Here is a 22,985-nt window from a genome sequence, read left to right on the forward strand (position 1 = left end):
CGAGCAATTTCCCTCATGCCAGCCCCCAGCTATTTTCCAAAACGGCCAAACACATCTCAATGCATGTGATACTTCCCACAAGTCAACTACAGTGCTGGCCATCTGAACTTCAGACCCCTGTGCGCTCTGATTGGCTGCTTCAAGGAGCAAATCAGTGGCAAGAATCGCTGGACCACAGAGGATGGCAGACACCAAGTAATTCATGGTGTAGACATGTGATCTACAGATGGCAATGTTAGGCTGCAAGGCTTTGTTGCCATAGCAACAGAAAATGAACTGTGCGGAAAGCTTAAAAAAGCACTTCTTAATATTTCTTAATATGAGAGTTTGTCTAACTAGGTACACTTATAAATGATGATCCAGCCATGAAGAAACCCTGCTGCATCTGTTATCCAGAAACGCCACGTCTAGCTTCCTTATAAAGCCAACGTGTGGGTCCAGAACTACAACCTGATGAAGGAGCATCGCAATTACAGTTGAACAGGTCCAGACCTGCCAGTTGACATTTTATTCTGGGATCATACCAACTGTGTCAGTTTCTTAGGGGTGGCAGTAATACGCAGCAACAACAACAAAAATCAACAATAAAAAAAGATACATAATACGGATAGCAGAGTAAAACAAAGCCTAATGAGCTCATCCTTTCAACCCCACTGATCCTGATAAAAGGCAAAGAAAAAGCCCCTCTTACCTCATGCCAGTTTTACCCAAAACAAAGTAAACAAAAAACTATTTACACCGACTGCATACAACATAGGTTTCTATAGTTTACATGTATGTGTAACACTTATTATAGAGGTTGAGGAACCCATAGTATCAATAGGGTTATACATAACAATGTGGCATAAATATATAAATAAAGAGAGCCTTTAGGGGTACACTGGGTCCCCCTCCCCCCACATGGAGGGCATCTGCACAGAACTGCTAATGTGATGCTAAGGGATAAAGCAAGTGTAGGCCAAAGTGTACAGGACTGAGTACTATGACAATGTACACCTGATCATCAAGGATACCAAAGGCTGCAGTGGGAGTGCTTACACTATACACAGATGTACAGAATATCTGAATGCGAGGGGAGGAAATACATAGGCTGCAGCTTCTCCTTTAGAATAACAAAGGCCAGCTTGCACAGAGTTAATTCTGGTGACAATGAATGGATCGCTGCGACAATGGAGAGAATGACAGACTGGAAAACAGAAGGACACAGTATGACAATGCAGAGTATACTGCCTGATAATGGCACGCAGGGTACAGACAGTGACAAGTACACTGACACTCACAACAAGAAGCTCATCTCCTTGCCGTCAGCGCCAGGAACAGGAGCAGAGATCAGGAGCTGACAGCGAGCCGACAGTCCCCTCAAAACAGCAGCTGTAATCCTTCTGCCAGAGACGGGGGTGTGAACCGCGCTCCGCAGACTGAGTGGTTTTTTTTTTTTTAAATAGCTTTATTCAGGAAGGCAACTGAAACAGAACACAAGAAGAAAACGGAAGCATAGCGTGTTATATGGAGGTTTTCTATCAGTATATATCTGTACCTGTAGCTTAGAGAACAAGAATCAAAATAGAAAGGGAAGCAGACGACTTGGATGCACTGGGACACACGTGTGTTTGTTAAAATGTATTTGGTCAGCAATAAAAGCAATGGAGTTAAATACATAAACTACGGTTATACCAACGAATGTACGTAAAGTATACGTTTATTTGCGAATCTTTTAAAAGGACGACAAAGTGTTATGTTAATTTAATGCATTCTTTTAACGTAGTTGGCGACATTTGAAAAAATTTCACGGACACTGCAGTTCAGCCACTTGAAAATTTACCACACCCACTGCCCCAAAGCTCCGCCCATCACGCACCACCCACATCATTTAGCTCCACCTAGTTATGCCACGGATCATATCACCAAGATCACAAATTGACTTGCAACTGCACACCTGGGACTTCCCATTGCACACCTGGGACTTCCCATTGCACCTGCAGGACTTGCAGCTGCACCCCTAGGACTTCCCATTGCACATGCCACTTTAGCTTTAGGGAAGTAGCCAGCAGGTGTAGTGAGGCTAATGTGCCTTCAAGGAGAAGGCCCATGACGAGAAAGACTCTGATACAACAGGTCTATGTTAAAATAAATAGATTTTTGCTTAACAACCAAATGCCAGGTCAGCTCTCTTAACTTGCGCACACATTATACATAAACATGCTATATACACACCCAATACGAATATTAACAAATGACAAAACATTATAAAATGTCATCAGGGAATACCTTGTCCATGTCTATAGTCTGCAACAATGCTTAGGTAGGTCTTACATGTCAAAGTAAATTCCACATGAATGGCAGGACCCAAGGTTTCCCAGCAGAACAGCCCAAAGCATTACGCTGCCTCCGCCGAATCGCCTTCTTCCCATAGTGCATTGTGGTCCATGTGATGTGTTCGCTGGGTAAGCGACGCACGCACACCCTGCCATCCATGTGATGTAAAAGAAAATGTGATTCATCAGACCAGGCCACCTTCCACCACAAACCAGGAACACCCCGCAAGAGCTGCCGTTTTGGAGAGGCTCTGACCCAATCTTCTGGCCATCACAATTTGGCACTTGTCAAAGTGGCTCAGATTTTTCCAACCCAACTGATCCAAGCCAGGAGGTTGATTAGAAGCACACAGACTTTGGCTTCATTAGTTTGTTATCCCATTCATACCAAGCAAATGTATATTGCTTTCCAGCATTTAGAATTTTAATGTTCATGTATATATTTACAGTGAAGGAAAAAATCATTTGATCCCCTGCTGATTTTGTACGTGTTCTCACTAACAAAGACATGATCAGTCTATAATTGTAATGGTAGGTTTATTTGAACAGTGAGAGACAGAAAAACAACAAAAAAAATCCAGAATAATGCTTTTTACTCGGTGAAATAAATATTTGACCCCTTTCAAAACATGACTTAGTACTTGGTTGCAAAACCCTTGTTGGCAATCACAGAGGTCAGACGTTTCTTGTAGTTGGCCACTAGGTTTGCACACATCTCAGGAGGGATTTTGCCCCACTCTGTACATGTGCTTTCTTGAGCAGGGGGGCCTTGCGGGCGCTGCAGGATTTCAGTCCTTCACGGCGTAGTGTGTTACCGATTGTTTTCTTGGTGATTACGGTCCCAGGTGCCTTGACATCATTGACAGGATCCTCCCGTGTAGCTCTGGGCTGATTTCTCACCATTCTTATGATCATTGAAACTCTATGAGGTGAGATCTTGCATGGAGCCCCAGACAGAGGGAGATTGACAGTTATTTTGTGTTTCTTTCATTTGCAAATAATTGCACCAACTGTTGTCACCTTCTCACCAAGCTGCTTGGCGATGGTCTTGTAGCCCATTCCAGCCTTGTGTAGGTCTACAATCTTGTCCCTGACATCCTTGGACAGCTCTTTGGTCTTGGCCATGGTGGAGTGTTTGGAATCTGATTGATTGCTTCTGTGGACAGGTGTCTTTTATACCAGTAACAAACTGATATTAGGAGCACTCCCTTTAAGAGAGTGCTTCTAATTTCAGCTCGTAACCTATATAAAAGACATCTCGCTGATTGATAGGGGATCGAATACTTATTTCACTGAGTAAACTGCAAATCAATTTATAACTTATTTGAAATGCGTTTTTTCCGGATTTTCTTTTTTTTTTTTTTCTGTCTCTCACTGTTCAAATAAACCATTAAAATTATAGACTGATCATGTCTTTGTCAGTAGGCAAATGTACAAAACCAGCAGGGGATCAAATAATGTTTTCTTTCACTGTAAATGTAAAGTGTATACTGTATTCATGATTGCATGAATTTCAATACAGCAAAGATTAATAAAACCCAAGAGTAAACGTTAGATTTTTCTCCGCATACTAAATCTACCCTCTTACAATATATTATTTCCTATTACCAATTAGTCTTGTATAAACCAGTGAGCTTCTAGTATATCAATACCTTTGCTGCTTAAATATCACCCAAACACTTTAAAAATTGCAGAACATACATGATTCCCGCTGGTCTTGTCTTAACTTTAGTATGATGCCTAGTCAAAGCCTTTTACCGCGTCATTTAGTATGTCAAACCCTAACAAATCAGAAATTCTCTATTGAGCTCCAATGTTTTGTTAGAATTCTCCATGAAGATGTTTATCTTGATTTTTATTTACATTTAAGAGACATTCATTACCCCTGGATTGTACTCGGCAAGTTATATGTCAGTTGTAACACAATACTTTGCTGAGTTAGGCCTCCATGCAAGGCTGGCGGCCGCCTGATGACCTCAGATGCCTGGTTTGCAGCCGACAGCTGGATATGTGCGGCACGCTACTTTATTCGAGTACGTGGTGATTTACGCTAGCGCATTTGCCTGGTGTGCCAAGTTGCCAGTCCAGGCCAACGAGTGAGTAAAATATCTGCCGTGTGAATTAAACAGGAAAACTTCGGAAGTTTGTTCTTTTGAAGGCCACGGGTGGCTTCTCTGTAAGAAGCGATGTAACGGTGCCTGTGATGCTTATCAAAAGATGTCAAAGAGGTTTAGACATTTCAATTACACATTTTATCAACATTTTAGTTGATAATTGGGCTAAACGTCCATAATTTGCAAACTCAAGTACTGCTCCTGTTACTATGCAGAGGAGCACAACTCCAATCCTAGAGGGCAGCAAGCCACAATTGTTGGATGCCCTAAATGAATATACATTAAACCGCTTGTTCTTAGGCAAGAACTCCTTGTCCGTTCCTGGCCCATTTGGAGCATCAAATTCACAACCAGAAAACAGATTAGCCTTTTTTCCTACAATATACAAGTCACTGACAGCTGGCTTGGTGTGCCTATGTCAACACATAACTTGACCTTGAAATACAAAAAAAATTACATACAAATGCACATTGCAGTGGTTAAAGTTATGAAGTATGCAAGGACTTAGCTATTGTGTAAATGTAAAAAAAAGACACACAGACTACAGGATATTTCTTTATTTATGTACTTATTTGTTACTAAATATATGAGCCCCCCCCAAAAAATTGCCACATTGAAAGTACAGTACTATCAGGAAAGTCCAAATAGTCACTGCAGTGTGCGCTAATAGACATGGCTGCGCTTTGCTGAATCATGTCACGGCATCGCCATGTTGTAACTATGAAGAAAAACACCTCTTTTGTCACTACTGTGTTTTTGTGTTTGTGATATCGTACAGCAACCAGTCTATGCTACATGATTTAGGGAGCAAACAATGCATGCGAGAAACCCCAAGAAATAGTACCATACTAATACTATATTTTGAATGTCCAAAAACTGGCGCAATGACCAGGGGAGGGCCCCCCTGCCCCCCGGCCCAGCCCGCCCCTGGCAATGACCATACCTGGGAACTCTCCGGGTTTGACCCGGAGATTGTCGTGTGAGCGCTGCTTCTCTGGGTCAAGACCCGAATCCTCTGCCCCTGACATCAGAGGGACCGCCCACCAACGTCAGAAGGACCGCCCACCGACATCAGTGCGCAGTCCTGGCTGTGTCCCGCAAGGGAAGGCTCCGTGTAGCCGGAGCCGAGAAGTTCCCAGATATGGCAATGACATAAAAGCGAGAAAAAAAACAAAATAATAAAAGTAAACGTGTAGAGGTGTAAGTACCACTCACAAATCAAATAGAAGTATTAAGCCCATCTGATGATTCTTAAAAATTCTCTTTAACCCCTTCGTGACAAAGGCTGATTTTACTTTTTGTACCCTTCGTGACAATGGCCGTTTTAACATTTCTGCGCTGCTCGTGTTTAGCTATAATTTTCTTCTTTCCCGTTTACTGAACCCACAGACATTAGATATTGTTTTTTTCAGGACAAGAAGGGCTTTCTTTAGATGACATTGTTTTGATTGTATCATATTATTTACTATTAAAAAAAGTATAAAATATGGTGAAAAATTTAGAAAAAAATGACTGTTTCTAATTTTTAGTTGAAAAATCTTTTACTCATCTATAAAAGGTAATAAAAAAACCTGCTAAATAGATTCTGCTATTTGTCCTGAGTTTAGAAATACCCAATGTTTTTATGTTTTTTTGGTTTTTTCTGCACGTTATGGAGCAATAAGTACAGGTAGCGTTTTGCTATTTCAAAGCCATTTTTTCCAAATCTGGTAATTCTTCCCCCCATGTGCCATTTCGGGTATCTTTGAAGCCGGCCAATGCAACTTACCCTATCAAATCATATATTTTTGAAAACTAGACAGCCCAGGGTATTCCAAATGCTGGTATTTTAACCCTTTCCAAGCACTTATTCTACCATCAGCCTTTGTCAAACTTTATGGTAGTGATTTTTTGCATTTGTTTTTTCACACACATTTTACTTCAGGTATGAATTAAACAGGTTCTGGTATATGTCACTATCAAAAAACACCCCAATATGTGTTTAGCAACATCTCCTGAATACAGCGATACCTCACATGAATGATTTTGCCTGGCTGTTTGGGGGCAAAAGGGTCACATTTGGGGCATGCACATTTTTCAATGTTGAACTTTGGCATTTGGGGATCCACTGCCCATGCCCTATTAGGTACATCTTTGAGCCGGGCCATTTCAGTGTGCCCAATAAAGCTATATATTTTTGAAAAACTAGACACCCCAGGGTATTTCAAATGCTAGTATTTTAACTCTTTCCATGCACCATATCTACCACCAGTCTTTGTCAAACTTTGTGATAGTCATTTTTTTGCATTTGTTTTGTCACACACATTTTACTTCAGGTATGAATTAAAAAGTTCTCGTATATGTCACTATCACAAAACACCCCAATATGTGTTCAGCAACATCTCCTGCGCGCAGTGATACCCCACATGAATGATTTTGCCTGGCTGTTCGGGGGCAAAAGGGCCACATTTGGGGCATGCACATTTTTCAATGTTGAACTTTGGCATTTGGGGATCCACTGCCCATGCCCTATTTGGTACATCTTTGAGCCGGGCCATTTCAGTGTGCCCAACAAAACCATATATTTTTGAAAACTAGACACCCCAGGGTATTTTAAATGCTGGTATTTTAACTCTTTGTATGCACACATTTTAGTGTTTGCAGTAGTATTTTTGTGTGTGTATTTTTCCCACACACACCTACTTTATGTATGAATTTACAGCTCCTGGTATATGCCGCTGTCACACGACACCCCAATATGTGTTCAGCAACATCTCCTGAGTACAGTGGTACCCCACATGCATGGGTTTGTCATTTTTGGGGGGAACTAAAAGGCCACATTTGGTACGTGTGCATTTTTCTAATTGGAAATTAGATGTGTGGCCATCCTTCCCCCCGTGTTATTTGGGACGTTGTTGAATCCGGCCAATTCAATTTACCCCATCAAATCATAAATTTTTTAAAAGTAGACACCCCATGGGCATTTAATATGCCAGTATTTTAACTCTTTCCATGCGAGAATTGTTTTAAGCTAATATGCTAATTTTAGGACTTGCTCACAAAAATATATTTTTTATATATTTTTTTATTTTTTGCCTTTTTTTAATTTTTTTAACATTTTTTTTCAACTTGAAGGTTCCCCTGATAGTGACATCAGTGGGAAATTAATTTTACATTTTACTGTTTTTTTTCTAATTATTATTAATTTTATTTTTAATTTATTTTTTCTAATCACACTGTGATTAGAAAGCTGAGCTCCATTGACTTGCATGGTTGAATGCAGTACCTATATTCAACCTGCAAGTGGAGCCAGAGTTCTCTAGAGGGTCTGGAGACCATCTAGCGAACTTTTTAGACTTTATTGTTTTTCTTTATTGAATTTTCCCGGACCGCCGCCATCTTGCTGATGGCGAAGATCACCGGCAGCTGCGGCTGTGACCGCTCTCCGGAGCGGTCACAGTCCATCCCCAGGTAAGTGTTTGGTGTCGCTGGATGCCTCCTGATCGAGGCATTCCAGCGACACCATTTAAGTTTAGGAGGCGATCGTTGATTTTAAAACGGGTGTCCGCCGCCATACAAAGTATGGCGGATGTTGACACCCCGGGAAGGGGCCAGAGATGGCCCCTTTGTGCCGATAATGGCGTTGCTGAATGCCTCGAGGTCGAGGCATTACAGCAACGCCGTTTCGGTGCAGAAAGCGAAAATAGATCGCTTTCTGCTCCCGTTTAATGACGTGCCGGTCCTGGCATGTCATTTGTCGTTATCGACTTGAATTTCCGTGACGTGCCCGGACCGGCAATTGTCATTAAAGGGGTTAATATCTTCATAAAACTCTAAAAATAATAACAGAACAGACAGCAACGGTGATAATATCTCCGACCATGGAGTTACAGGAAATTCGAATTGCACTTTGGTTAAGCGCAAATGGCAGTAACCAGCACAGTCCGATTCAAAAGTAATAAAAGTCGCTTAAAAACCGCTCTCTTTTTAAGCGACTTTTATTACTTTTGAATCGGACTGTGCTGTGGAGGATCAAGGGACATTTGAGCTGTTTTGCATGGTTACTGCCATTTGATAGCATGATAGCACTATATAAATCAATAAATAATAATAATAATGCTGTGATAGATTAGATCATGTCTCTTGTTAATGTAATGAGAATAGTGTTTACATGACAGTGTAAACAAACTCTATACTGATTCACGTAGGCTGAACAGTACAAGATGGCAGCGGCTCAGCCTGTTAACTCGACCTCTCCAATGTCAGCGCGACCTACCTGTCCAGCTGACCCTGACTAGGGGGCATACTGCATGCCGCGCTGCTTGCCGGGACTTGTAGTTTCCGCAAAATCGCGTGCACTCTGGTTGGCTGTACGTGCCTTGCCTCATGCCGGAGATTGTAGTCCTCGCACCAGTTCGACTTCAGGTTCCCATTGGCCTGGGTGCCGCGAGCGCTTCTGGGAGTTGAAGTCCTGTCGGTGTTTGCCGGCTTGTCATTGGGTTTCTCGGGTTGCTGGCGTTGCTGGATGTTGTAGTCCTACGTTCTGTTCCGGACTGGTGGTCGTTGAAGCTCATCTTTTCTCTGCTTGTCTCCTGACTGCCCCGGGAGCAGCGCTTCTGTACCTGCTCTGCATGGCCGGAAGCTACAGGCTGCTGAGTGCCTCAATATCCCAGCTGCTGCTGCGGGGCCAGGGCCGGGGAGCCGCACTCTTGTGGAGGGGAAGGATAGGGCCGGAGAGCTGCGGGGGGCGGGCAGCGAAAGAGTGGGGCCCCGGGCTGGAGAGGAGCAGGCTGGAGAGGGCGTACTGCAGCGGCCAGGTAACGGGGCATTAACAGCGTGCATGGCCTGGTGTGGTGGCACCTTGTGGGGCAGGGAAATCAGCAGCACCGATGGCCCTGTAAGAAGTCGGAATTTATTCATATCTTATGGTTAATGTGTATTTCTGTCCCAAATCATTAGTCTGTATTATCAGCATCACCCTATCTCTATATCTCATTCACAACTTTATCTTTCTATCCAATTCTGATGATTTGTGTGTGTGTATATATATATATATATATATATATGTGTGTGTGTGTATATATATAATATATATAATTTATTATTAGGGTTACCTTTGGAAACCTCGGCACTGTACCACCAAAAGCCCCGTATACAATATGATATGGCCATTATGCCCATGCTATTTTCGGTGGGCCTACATGTTCTTGTGGGTCCTAGTTGCTGTAGATTAGCGAATTAATAATTTCCGGTTCTACGATGGTCTTCTTAGTCCCGACAGATGGTATTTTAAACAGATCCTAAGTATTTGCTGTGAGGACCATTAGTGTGTAATGTAACTCACCTTCTGCGATGCTGTGTATTGGATGGTAGCTTTTGGCCACAAAAGCGATTGGGTTTTGGAGCAGTAAGAACTGTCAGAAAGTCGTAAGATAATTTATTTGTGAATTTAAAAACCCACTGCTTTCTTTGTGAGTTTGCTAGGTACGTTATAGTTGCATGGGGGCTTCAGTATACCGATGTCTATGAAGATCTGCGAGAACAGATGAGTCAGAAAACAAATTATTTAAGCAATTCTAATCTGTTAAATATTTCTAGATCATGGTTGAGATCCATACATGATGGCAGTTGTTTTACAGACTTCACATTGACGTCTATAAGGGAGTTATTTCAGCTCCTTGACTTCATTGTACGTTCTGAAGGTCCAACCTCTGTGAGCTTCTGCTACAGAAGGCGCTTGCTTTACCCTCTATAATGTGTAGTCAATCCAGTGAGACGTCACCTTACTTATTCAACTGTGCATTATACAGGGTCCGCTCAGCCCTTCTTGCTGGAGAAACTTGACAGTATTGGCTCTTAATGGATAGCAAAGTAAAGTAGACCTCATACTTGCTCATCTTCAGTGACGTGGCAGAGAGCGTTTTGTACTTTTTAGAAGGCTACATAGTGCTGTGCCCAATATCATGAATATTTGAAGCATTACCGACTATAAATGATGTCTTCTGGACGGTTGTTCAGCGCGTGCCCTTAAGGCATTGGTGTGGTACATGCTGACAAATTAGATGGTCTCTTATGAGAGCGTTCAAAAGCCTGACTTGTCTTTCTTCTTTTTCAAAACTTTTCTTTGTACATACAATTTGCTGGCTTTGATTTTTCAGTACATATTGGGTCTTTTTTATTGTTTCATGAGCAATGTGCTGGGCAGCTGCATTCATTGTTTTCCCGTCTACTTTAGGGTGTGTACAGCTCGTATCCCGACGACCCCTACCTTCCTGTACCGCAGTATGATCCAAACCCTATAGCAAAAAAGACATCCAAGATGTTCATAGTGCGGGTTCGAGGGCTGCCCTGGTCTTGCACTGCAGAAGACGTGCTGAACTTTTTTGGTGGTATGTTTCCATAATCGTATTGATGCTACAACACATTGTCAGAAGTTTAAATAAAGTACGATGACTGTCAAAAGGTCTTAACTGTTCAAAGATGGATGTTATGTTTCAGCTTCTTGAATTATTATCTGTAAAACAGGTATAGTTTGGGCAAATGGCCGGTGGGGATCTTTGCTGTCACTCGCGAGGCAGACCCACTGCTTTAATGTATGGCCGTATGCTGGTTACAAGCAACTGCGCATACTTAGCTGATGGCTCCCAGTCCGTCATGTTGGCCTTAAGGTGCCACGGCTACATTTCTTCCCCAGTCTGGCCTTATCTTTGATAGATGTGTATATGAAATGTCTTCTCGCTGTTTGATAGTAACTGGACATTTAGAGAACATCATCGGAAAGGAGAAATCTCTCCAGTATCTCTATATTCTCAACTATATTATGCGTTGCGCTCGCCATATTCTGTCTAATCTGTAAAAGAATATGTTAATCTCTGTGTGATGTCAGAGGGTCTAGGGCCTATTAATTAAGGGAGGATAGGCCCTGCATAATGTAGTTAATTCAGAGAGAAGAATTTATGAAGGACTAGCCAACTTCTGCTTGCAGGTGAGGCTTATTGGGTTAGGCCCGTTATAATGTATAAAGTAAATACACTGCTCCCGGGTCAAATACTTTGCATCCAATAAGCTTTTGGTTAGCAGATCTGCATCATTAAGGCACTTGGAGGTGATTTAGTGAGATGTACCATGAATGCATTCACAATGGTGTGCTCGTTATACACTAGTTTGAATTTAATTGTGACAAGTACAAATTGTCTTGTCTGGGAACATATTTAAAAATCCTGTATCCTTAGTTCTTAATGATTGTTCTTGCGTTGTATTCCAAAATTCTCCCTGAATGTTCTGCCGTACACTTTGAGTTTATTGTATACCAGAAGTAATGGTTATTCCCCCCCCCCTGGCAGATTGCAATGTACGTAATGGAGCAGACGGGGTGCACTTCATTTTTAACAGAGATGGAAAACCCAGAGGCGATGCAGTGATTGAATTTGAATCTGCGGAGGACGTGCAGAAAGCTGTGGAGCAGCACAAGAAATACATGGGCCAGCGTTACGTAGAAGGTAAGAGACCCATGGCCAGCTTTTCCCGATCCAAGTCTCCAGTAAGGCTAGACTTGGCAAACCCGTGGTGCTCCTGAATATATTTACTAGGATGGAATGGATGTCAGATCTCCATTTTCATTCTCGTGTTGGTAATGATGTTGGCATTCTTACATTTTAGACGTTAACTCATTTAACAGTCGGGGAACATAAGTTGTCTTTTTTTTTTTTAATTTAATGTTTAATGCAACATCAAGAAGTACAAATTATAAAGTGGTCTTTTACTGAATGTACGGTGAAGGATTTTTTTATGAATATAAAATGCAGAAATGGTAAAGAGTTTTAGTGAGATACAGGACAGGTAATGGGGTGTATCACTTTACAGTGCAGTATAATTAAATAGTATAATTAAATAAGCCTTTTCTGTCTTAATTGGGCCAACATAGAAAATGATTAAGAGTCAGTAGTTACAGAATCTTTCGGTACCTCAGAGGTCTCTTCTTGCTCAACTTATGTGACTACAGATCATTTTCTGTGTTGGCCCAATAAAAGGTATTATCAAAATGTGTGTATTTGTTTTTCTTGATTAGACAAACTTGCTTCCTTGTTCTCCCTCTCTATAGTAACACTCATTGCCTTGGTAACCTTAGTAATTTTATGCTGCATTCTTTTTGTTAGTTATTAGCAACATGAGCCAAACCTCCTTTGAAAGGAGGAAAAAAGGATTGGCATCTGTTTTATTAAAGCAGTCTAGGTACTGTCTGCATTGGGGTTTTCACATGTACTTTATGAAATAATGGAAGATCAAAACCTTTTCAAGTCACTCTACATAGAAAGGCTTCTTGCTCTTAGGTATTGCAAATCAGGAGGATGAATTGGGATTTATGTGACAAGTACTGATTCATATTGAGGAGTGGTTCATAGAGGATTGTTGACCAGAGAGAGCAATGAAGGTGAAGGATGCTAGAAGCAATTAAAGGTTGTAAGAACTTATTTCCAGCACTTGGCTTCTCACATTAATATTCACCATTTAAAAAAAAAAAATGTTATCTTGGTTCCAGTATATGGGGTTAAATCATAAATTCTACGGTCGGAATCACACAACCAATAGACTCTAGCTCCAAACATGCAGAGATTAAAGGTATAGAGGGCACACCCTATTAAAATGAGAAGGGTTGTGGTAAACATTTTATACCTGCATTAATATAGGGGGGAAGTAGGATATGCCCCACTTTAAAGATCGCGATTTCTGTCCATTGTTTAATCCGTTAAAACCTTCATGGCTTCCCATGTCGTCATGAAAAGAAAAGCGCTCAAAGGCCCAAAAACCTACCATGCCGGCATCGAACGTTAAGAAGGAAGTAACAGTCCCAGTGCCGATCAAGTGAGACTTCCATTATTAGGATCCATTCATGAGTAGTGAGCCTCAGTAAAGTGGAAAAAAATAAATTAAATAATTTAAAGAAAAGAAAATAAGTTCCAGTAACCGGTTGCCCCAGTAAAGAGAAAAAAAAAATAGTACAAGAATAATAAGAAAACATAAAAGTTATCCAGTGGCAGGCTGGATCGCCGTGAACAACCGTTCCATGTACAAGTCACGCAAAACTTCCTATGGAATGGATGAATGCGATGCTCTATTCATGTAAAGTGATTGGTCTCAGAAAAGTTAAACGAAAAAAAAATCGTATACATGTTGCCAGCTAGAGGTCTATAAAACTAAGATCCAGATCTCCCGCAGTGCTGCAGGGGCCCTGGATCCTCCTCTCTGGCAGCTGGTGGACGTCTGCACAATGCCTTCGCTGCTGCCTGGCACTTCCGCCGGGCTTCTATGATGGTGCTCATGACCTTCTGGTGCTCCATCATGGAAGCGCCGGGCAGCAGCAGAGGTTGTCTACGCGCAGACGTCTAACGGCTGCCCCCAAGGGAGCCTGGAGCATGAGGGGCAAGTCTGGGGGGGGCATATCTGGTGGGCAGAGTGGCATGCCTTGTGTCAGATGTGCATAACGGGGGAAGCAGGTTGGCAAATAAATGGAAATAAAATCAAGAAATGCATTTTTTCGTGAGCTTTCCTACTTTTTTTTTTTTTTTTACTTTAATAAAGGACAGTGATGGAATATCAGGTCCCCATTCTTCATCAAATTTCCTATGGAATGTATTTTTTGCATTATGTTCATTTCTTATTTGCATGCCTGAAGAGCCGGTACTCAATGTCCCAATTATTTTGTCTTCCCTTGAAGACGTTTCTCTTGCTTGTAAGGATGGTTTGTGAGCCTTTCTTTACCTGCTTTTGTTGGCTGCAGTATTTGAGATGCATCAGAAGGAGGCAGAGTCTCTGATGAACAGGATGCACTCTGCTCTGTCCCCCACAAGGCCATCTCCTTTACCCCAGACAGCGCAGTCTTCTGTAGGACCTCCTGCGACCGATGGAGTCGTGCGACTACGTGGCCTCCCGTACAGCTGCACTGAGCAGGACATCCATAACTTCTTTGCAGGTGCCTTTCAACATCTTTCTGTATGCTGTAATTCATGTTGACATTTTCTACTCAAGGGCTGTGGGTTTCCTAAGGATGTCCTAAGCAACCAGCATCACAGTGCATAATCTACGGTAACAATCCGCAGATAATTTTTGTATCACACTGTGTTTTGGGATGGAAGTAAAACTTTCAAGGTGAAATAAAGCACTTGCAGTCGTGCAACACGACATTCCTTAGCAATGTGTTCTTTCAGGGCTTGATGTCGCAGATGAGGGCATAACGTTTGTCTTGGATCAGCGAGGAAGGAAATCCGGCGAAGCCTTTGTCCAGTTTCTCACGCAGGAGCAGGCGGACCAGGCGCTTCTTAAACATAAGCACGAAATAGGAAGCAGGTACTGGACCGAGAGCCGCAGATCTGTCGCACTTAGCCAAATTTGCCAAAGTCGAGAAAATACAGAAAGCATTAGGAGTAAAGTGGCATTAAGCTTATGTTAGGGGATGTGTAAATCTATACATTTTAACTATGTTTGAAAGTAAAACTGATCATAAAGCCTAAGACTATGTCCAAACAAAGAAAAACGGTTGCAGCGGTTAATTTTGCGGGTGAGTGGGAGATGCTGCTTGGTTAAGTCACAAATCACATCTTCTAATAATCTGGTATAACCTGCCCTTCGTAGATACTATGTGTCTCTAACCTTTTATGCCGCCAAAGATTTTTACATGTATCCCTTTTTTCTGCACCGTTTACAGGTACATTGAGATATTTCCAAGCCGAAGAAGTGAAATTCAGACAGCACGGTTTCCGTTTAGAAGAAGGAAAGGCGTAACGTTTGCTCCCACCATAAAGGATCTATATGACCCAGACAATGGTGTAAATAACGCTAGTAAAGATACACTACATGACGTGGCACCTGAGAACGATCACATAAATGGTGAGGTGGCCTTTGTTTTTGTTAACACAGCCTGAGTTTGTCTGTGTTCACCAGTCTGCATCATTATTCTATTTAACTTTCCCAGATTACGTCAAGGACATGTCTCCAAAATCACTTGACGTTAATGACTTCCCCATTATGTCTCCGGTCCACGATATCCATATTCGGGGTCTCCCCTTTCACGCTTCTGGGCAAGATATTGCAAATGTAAGTTTCCAGAAAACATCTAGCAGGATGTATGTATGAGCGGGAATGTTCTTCCTCACACGTTATTGGCGAGGAAGGATAACTTCCGTGCCATTAGTTAACAGGCTACTGTGTTTCTAGTTTTTCCACCCAGTGATGCCTTTGAAGATCAACATTGAGTACAGCGCAGATGCCGGCGGTGCTACCGGGGAAGCGGTTGTGAGATTTTTAACTCACGAGGATGCTGTAGCTGCCATGGCAAAAAACAGATGCCATACCCGTAAGTTTATCCCATGTTAATAGACCGGCTCCGCTTTTCATTCAACGCCAGTGCCTTTCTTAATGGAGTTGAGGGTTACTCGTGACAATTATTTTTTATCTTTTCTGCAGAACATGGCTATTTAGAACTTTTTCTGAATTCATCTCCAGACAATAAATGAAGTCCAAGCTGAAACCTCTGTTGTGCACATCTGTATTGAAACGGTAATAGCAACAATGGCATTTGTTCTTGATACAGCTTAGTGAAATCAGGATCAACTGTTGAGAAGGACCACTTTAGTGAATGGACACCAAAGACTTTTTTTTGGCCCACAGGCTACACAAATCAATACACAGTACAGAATGCAAGCAGTATATTTTGTTTAGATGGGTAGTGACCCGGTCCCTGCCATTTTATAAGATATAATGTTGTCTATGTTAAAAAGTTTGATAACATTGACTGGTACATTTAGTGTATTCTTTAATCTCCCTTTTAACGTAATACTTAGTGAATAAACCTCAGTAGGTGGCATCATACTGTCTCTGACCTATTGGATGATTGGGACCAGGGAAGAGGAAATGATAGGGTTAAAAAAAGAATAAAAGTAAGCATGTAGCGAAAGGAGGTGCGCAGAACACATGCTTAATGGACAAATGTGGAATCACAGCAGATCCTTTTTTAGTTTTCATTATTTTATTAATACTCTGCGCTGATTGCCAATATTTAATTTTTTTTAATTTTTTTTTTTAGGACAAAGCAAGGATCTTCTCCACCTTCCCTGGACATAAGACTGTGCGATACCCTCTTAAGCAGCCATTCAACAAAGTTTTTGATTTGATTTTAAACAGTCCTGTCAATTAATACCGACCTATTTATACACTATTATTGTAACTAATACAGATAATTGGGTAGCAAGTTCTTCCGCCGTTGTGGTTTCCACGTCAAATTATTGGGGGGGGGGGACTTATTTTTTTTTCATTAAAGTGCCTAAGTTAACACAGAATGTGGCTTGCAAAATGCTAATCAATAAATCCACGTGCAGATGAACCCTTTATATAAAGAAGAAAAAAAAAGGAATTTAAGATTGAAAGTAGAAGGTGGGATTAAAAAAAAAATCTGGACCCTTAAAAAAAAATAAAAAAATTTAGATACGGTTTTGTTATTGTAGTGGACAGTTCGTTGTCGGTCTTCCAGAATGTGTTCTATATTTTACCTATTAAAATTGTGGTGGGATTTTTCCTGGTTCATTCGATTTGCCTTGAATCCTTGATTTGTTAAACTTTTTTTTTGTTTCGTTTAGGGGTAAAGGTAAAATAAACATTACACTTATCACTGGCCTTTGTCTTGAGTGCTTTTATGGTAGGCTGGAATATGCATTGGAAGTCTTACATAATGAGAACCTCGGTTTTGTTTGATTGAGTGAAGTGTACAAGATGACAAACATTGTCCATAGGAAAAAAAAAACCCGAAACCAGGCCTTTAGAATCTCCAACTTTCCAAAACTTAGTGAATTTCGCAACATATCCATGTTCAAATGTAAGCTTTTAGGGGGAGGGGGGTGCCTTCTGAAGACAGATATACAATAAGATATATTGTAGAATATCACTGCCTAAAAGATCCACATTTAAGTATTTGCCTAATCGCAGCGAGTGAGAGATTTTATTAAAGCTTGAGATGGTTAAGCTTAGTGACTTCTATCACTTGTTCGCACTGACTTTAGCAGCACTTGTTCTGGAATATTGTCTGGCAAATGCAGCAAGACACAGATGCATATAACTTATAGAAGAACTCACACCATAGTGTTTTTTGCACACGAATCACTTTAAAAAATTAGTATAGGAGGTAAGTGATTTCATTAGCTCAGCTCGGTATGGTAGTAAGTAGTTAACCAAAAATCCAGCAGAGTATGAAATTAACCACACTACACTGTTATACTGTACTGTATATAAGTCTTTAATGCTTAAACATTTTATTTTCAGCGGGACTTCCCCCTGTAGTGTTAAATACCCATGAAGAATTTGTCAAGGTTTCCCTTTCTGATAATTACATGGCACAATCATGCTAGAATGATGGCAAACCTTTCCTTTATCAGGACATAGCCCCAGGCAGTACTACTGCAGCCAATTAACAATACTGAATGACCCAAAGTGAATAGTATTTATTCATTAAACAGTAGTAGACGACTATACCAGATATGCTTTAGGAGAGAACAGGGCAGCCTGCCTTAATAGCGGAAACTCAGCAGGAAATTCTACTTACAGATAACGTAAACATGGGTTAAACAAAAAAAACAAACCAGCCACAAACGTTTTACAGATTTCTTAGAAATATGTACATCTATAAATTCTAACAAAAACATTGTATTTAACAAAATAAACCAATTTTCTTTACACAACAGGATACATTAATTGAGCTCCAGGGTATATTCTAATATATGCAACATAACACCGCCAAAGCCAATTTTTATTGGAAGACAAAAAAAAAATGCTTAATAAAATGTCATGTCTTGCTTTCCAAGAAGAAAGAGAAGAAAAAATCCTCTAAAGTTGTAGTTGGGTTTTCCAGTATAACTAGTAGCTTAAAGTGTTTTATATTCCAGTGTAGAATACGTTAACCTTTTGATGCTAATCAAGTATAATAAACCAACGAGCACATCAGCAGATATAGATTATGAGCTGCCCCACAATCCTCACTCATGCTATCTGCATCATATATCATTCATGCGATATATATATATATTTATATATTTCGAGGAGGCAGATGTTGAACCAAGAGGCAAGTGGATTTTATTATTTTTAATTATATAGAAATACGTGTGTGGACTTGTGTGTGCCATGAACAAGCTTGTGTGCATGCAAAAAGCTTTGGGAAAAATATACATTTTAAAAGTTGGAATTCTGTAAGGTCCATCAGAAAACCAAGATGTCTACTGTCTAGTTTTTTGTTTTTTTTTTAACCAAAGTTAACAAACATCACAAGTGTTTGACAACATACACACGTTTTTAAGCGCACCTTTCATTCCAAAAAAAGGTGCTTTATATGACAAGAACGTTATCGGAATATAACCAGGATATAAATCCAGATTGTTTTAGCCATTTCTGTAGTATATGTATAGTTAAAACTTTTTATAGTATTATGATTACGTTGTGGGCTAATGAAAAAACATGGCTGTGTACACCCACAATCATCTGTCATGTATCATGCTGCTTACATGTGATAGGTCGGAGAGCACCGAGGATAACATGCATCCCTCTGTAACATTTATCTTTTAATCTAATCTATATAAATGTTTGCACTATACATGTAACATACAGTTATAGATGGACAGGTGAGTTTTCCAGGCAAATGCACTCCCTCGGATGGAAAATGTGGGGAAAAAAAAACCTGGTTCATATCCCTAAATCAATCATTGTTAGTTACTTGAAAAGGGATCATTGTCTTGTAACATAGTTCTCTTAGAGAAAAAAGAACAAAAAATATACATATACATTATATACAGTGGAAACACCAGGGAGAAAAGCTTCTTTACTGCTAACAAGTAGAACGATTTACATATAATCGCACGGTATTTTCACAGCAGCAGAACTACATGGGTTTTTTTCTGTATGTATTGTATTGCTTGCAAAATGAGTTTCAATACTTTTTCTTTTTTAAGCCTTTTAGATATTTGATATATTTTTACAATGTACATTTAAAGAAAATATCTTGCAAAATGAGCAAATTAATTAAATTTGAGATTCCCTTTCACCGCAAGATAACTACACAGTGTAGCAGCAATCAAAAGTCCTTATATGTCATGAAAATATGATTTCGCCATAGCAGCCTTGGGTATATTTACATACACCTGAGAAGTTCACAAAACGCGGACATCCTCAACCTGAAATCCAAAAATGCTACATAAAAGCGGACATGTCACCTACACCACTTATTAAATATGTTTATTACAGCTTGCCGAGAGTTGGTGTTTTTAATCCATTACTTGGTTGTAATGATTAGGCAGAGATTCACCTAAGTTACTTCTCTGCTTCATCTTCCAACCGTTTCCCAAGCTCACCCTTCTAGGGCTGTCAGCTTCCAATAAAGAGGAAGAAGTCAAAACTACTGCTATAAACTGGGTCTAAACCCAGCAAGATCTGGAAAAGTAACACATCCACTTTATTGAACATGTAGATGTTTCTCCTGAACAGGCTCTGGTTTTGAAGCTCTGATCTTCTCATTGGCATTTAAGCCGTGAAGGTGCTTCCTTTTTGCTGGGTAGCATTAAAGTAACCCCAAAGCCAATGGAAGCTGCTAGGGGTATTTCAAGTGAGGGAATTTTTTATATCAAGGGGACCTAGGTCTTTAACATCTCACTTATACATTACAGATATAACTATTTTTATACCTATAAATACAAACGCCCTCTTTCATTTTTCCACGGAACTTTCCCAGAGTTGACCTCTTTAGTTAGTGTTGCTGGATGTATCACACTTGGATCCTGGAACACGTGTAAAATACACAGCAAGTATTGTGCCAACGTCCATCTTCAGATAACGTTCCTTACGAAGGGCTGTTGGAGTACTGGGCTATCAGCCTCTCATGGCACGGGTTACAGACTCTCTCAGGATTGATAGATGAAGGCAAAGGAAGTTCATGGGCTGAACACGCGGAACAAAACAAACCTCCGCAATTCTTGCATTCATTCTGTGAGAATAACAAAGGGGATTTCATAAAAAAAATACACAACAAAAACATCATGGTTATGTGTTTTTTAAATAATACAATCTTTCCCACCATGGGTCTAAGTATTATTTCATACCCAGGTAGATACAGTATATATCTAAAAGTATGTGGACACCCCTTTTAATTATTCAGTTTAGATGTACCTATTGTTACCGGGTATATAAAATCAAGCACACGGGCATGTCATCTACACAGATAAACATTGGCAGGAGAACAGGCCATACTCAAGAGCTCAGTGATGTGGAGTTACCATAGGATACAACTTTTGCCACAAGTCAGTGTGTGAAATTTCTGCCCTGCTAGATCTGCCCCAGACCACTGTAAGTGCTATTATTGTGAAGTGGAAGCATCCAAGTGTAAGAACCGCTTAGCCAAGAAGCAGTAGACTATGCACACACACACAGATCAGGTCCACCAAGTGATGAAGCTCATAGCAACTAAAAATTGCCTGTCCTCTGTAGCATCACTCACTACAGAGTTCCAAAATGCCTCTGGACACAACATCAGTACAAGCACTGTGTGTCAGGAGCTTTATGAAATGGGTTTCCATTACTGAGCAGCCACATACACAAGCCAAAGTTCACTATGCACAGTGCCAAGTGTCGGCTGAGTGGTGTAAAGCACACTGCCACTGGAATCTGGAGCAGTGGAAACATGTTCTCTGGAGTGATGAGTCACTGGAAGTCTGATGGATGGCGGGAGAACGCTACCTATTGGCATGCATAGTGCCTACAGTAAACTTTGGTGGAGAAGTTTGGTTTTTCAGGGTAAGGGCTAGGTAATTTACTTCTAGCGATGGGAAGTGTTAATCTAAGGCAAATAAAATCATGGGGCGCATCAAAAGGGGCATAGATCCCCACGACAAGGAAATAATTCTACCACTGTACAAGTCACTAGTCAGACCACACATGGAATACTGTGTACAGTACTGGGCACCAGTGTACAAGAAAGATATAGTGGAGCTGGAGAGGGTTCAAAGACGGGCAACCAGAGTAATAAGGGGAATGGGAGGACTACAGTACCCAGAAAGATTATCAGAATTAGGGTTATTTAGTTTGGAAAAAAGACAGCTTAGGGGGGGCTTAATAACTATGTATAAATATATAAGGGGGCAGTACAGAGATCACTCCCAGGACCTATTTATACCCAGGACTGTATCTATAACAAGGGGACATCCTCTACGGCTATACACCAGCACAGACGGGGGTTCTTTACAGTAAGAGCGGTGAGATTATGGAACTCTCTGCCAGAGGAAGTGGTAATGGTAAACTCAATAAAAGAGTTCAAAAGGATCCTGGACGTGTTTCTTGAAAGCAATAATATTACAAGTTATGGATATTAGATTAATAGGGACAGAACGTTGATCCAGGGATTTATTCTGATTGCCATATTTGGAGTCGGGAAGGAATTTTCCCCCTGGTATGGGGCAATTGGCATCTGCTTCATAAGGGTTTTTTGCCTTCCTCTGGATCAACACAGTAGGGACACAATATGTATATAGGTTGAACTTGATGGACTTTGGTCTTTTTTCAACCTTATGAACTATGTTACTATGTAATGCTACAGCATGCAAAGACATTTTAGATAATTTGAATGCTTCCAACTTTGTAATACCAGTTAGGAGAAGGCCCTTTCCTATTCCACCATGACTATGCCCCGGTGAACAAAGCCTTGGTTGGATGAGATTGGTGTGGGAGAACTTGACCGGCCCACACAGAGCCCTGACCTTAACTCCATCGAACTCCTTTGGGATAAATTAGAACGGCAATTGAAAGCCATGCCTACAGCCAACATCAGTGCCTCACCACGCACGTTTTGGTATAATAGGCATAAATTCCCAAATACACACTCCAAAATATTGTAGGAAGGCTGTCTTAACCGCAAGACCAGGGCCAACTCTATATTAATGCCTATGGTTTTGGAATGGGATGTCCAACAAGCTCAAACAGGTGTGATGGTCAGGTGCCCACATACTTTTGATCATATAGTGTATCAACCTTCTCTGGGGAAATTCGTTACACATGGTAAGAAAAGAAAAGGTTTAACCCCTTCAAGACCGGGACGTACCTGGTACTTCCTGGTTATAGGTAACCGCCAGAATGGGACGTACCAGATACGTCATCGATGAAGCGTGATCCAGCGTCGCTATGAACGCTGGGATCGCGAGGGGCGGCTGCTACTGACCGCTGGGTGTCCCCAGCAATCCATAGCAGCCACTCCCCCCTCAATTCTGTGCACGTGATCCCTTTGAAGCGAATCACGAGCACGGAATTAAAATATTAAAAAAAAACTGTGGTCTTCAAGGGAAGACGCAGTACGCAAACGCCGGTCCTGAAGGGGATAACTAATTAATGCATACCTCTGTCTATGGGAGTTTGCTACATGAAATAGGTTAAGCATCTATAGCCACATTACATACTTAGCTAGAATAATGTAACATATTATCAAATGTTACCAAAATATGATTTAGGTTAGATGGCAACACAACTATTTAATTAGGAAGTTTTTGTGTAAATTGATATTAAT

The 22,985-nt window shown here is 40.9% G+C and overlaps 1 protein-coding gene across 1 annotated transcript; it reads left to right on the forward strand.

Moving 5' to 3' along the window:
- Positions 1 to 9,039: 9,039 nt before the first annotated feature.
- On the forward strand, positions 9,040 to 16,546 carry LOC149278052 (G-rich sequence factor 1-like). Its single transcript, XM_089502454.1, has 10 exons — positions 9,040 to 9,225; positions 10,644 to 10,797; positions 11,752 to 11,907; positions 14,187 to 14,378; positions 14,614 to 14,752; positions 15,111 to 15,292; positions 15,378 to 15,499; positions 15,620 to 15,758; positions 15,869 to 15,961; positions 16,488 to 16,546. Exons 1-9 carry the CDS (start codon positions 9,040 to 9,042, stop codon positions 15,916 to 15,918), a joined length of 1,320 nt encoding a protein of 439 aa, XP_089358580.1. The 3' UTR covers positions 15,919 to 15,961; positions 16,488 to 16,546.
- The last annotated feature ends 6,439 nt before the right edge of the window (positions 16,547 to 22,985 follow it).

Source organism: Sceloporus occidentalis, unplaced genomic scaffold, assembly GCF_023333645.1.
Source record: "Sceloporus occidentalis isolate IW3139 unplaced genomic scaffold, rSceOcc1.0.p SCAF_203, whole genome shotgun sequence".
In the NCBI taxonomy this organism is placed as follows: domain Eukaryota; kingdom Metazoa; phylum Chordata; class Lepidosauria; order Squamata; family Phrynosomatidae; genus Sceloporus; species Sceloporus occidentalis.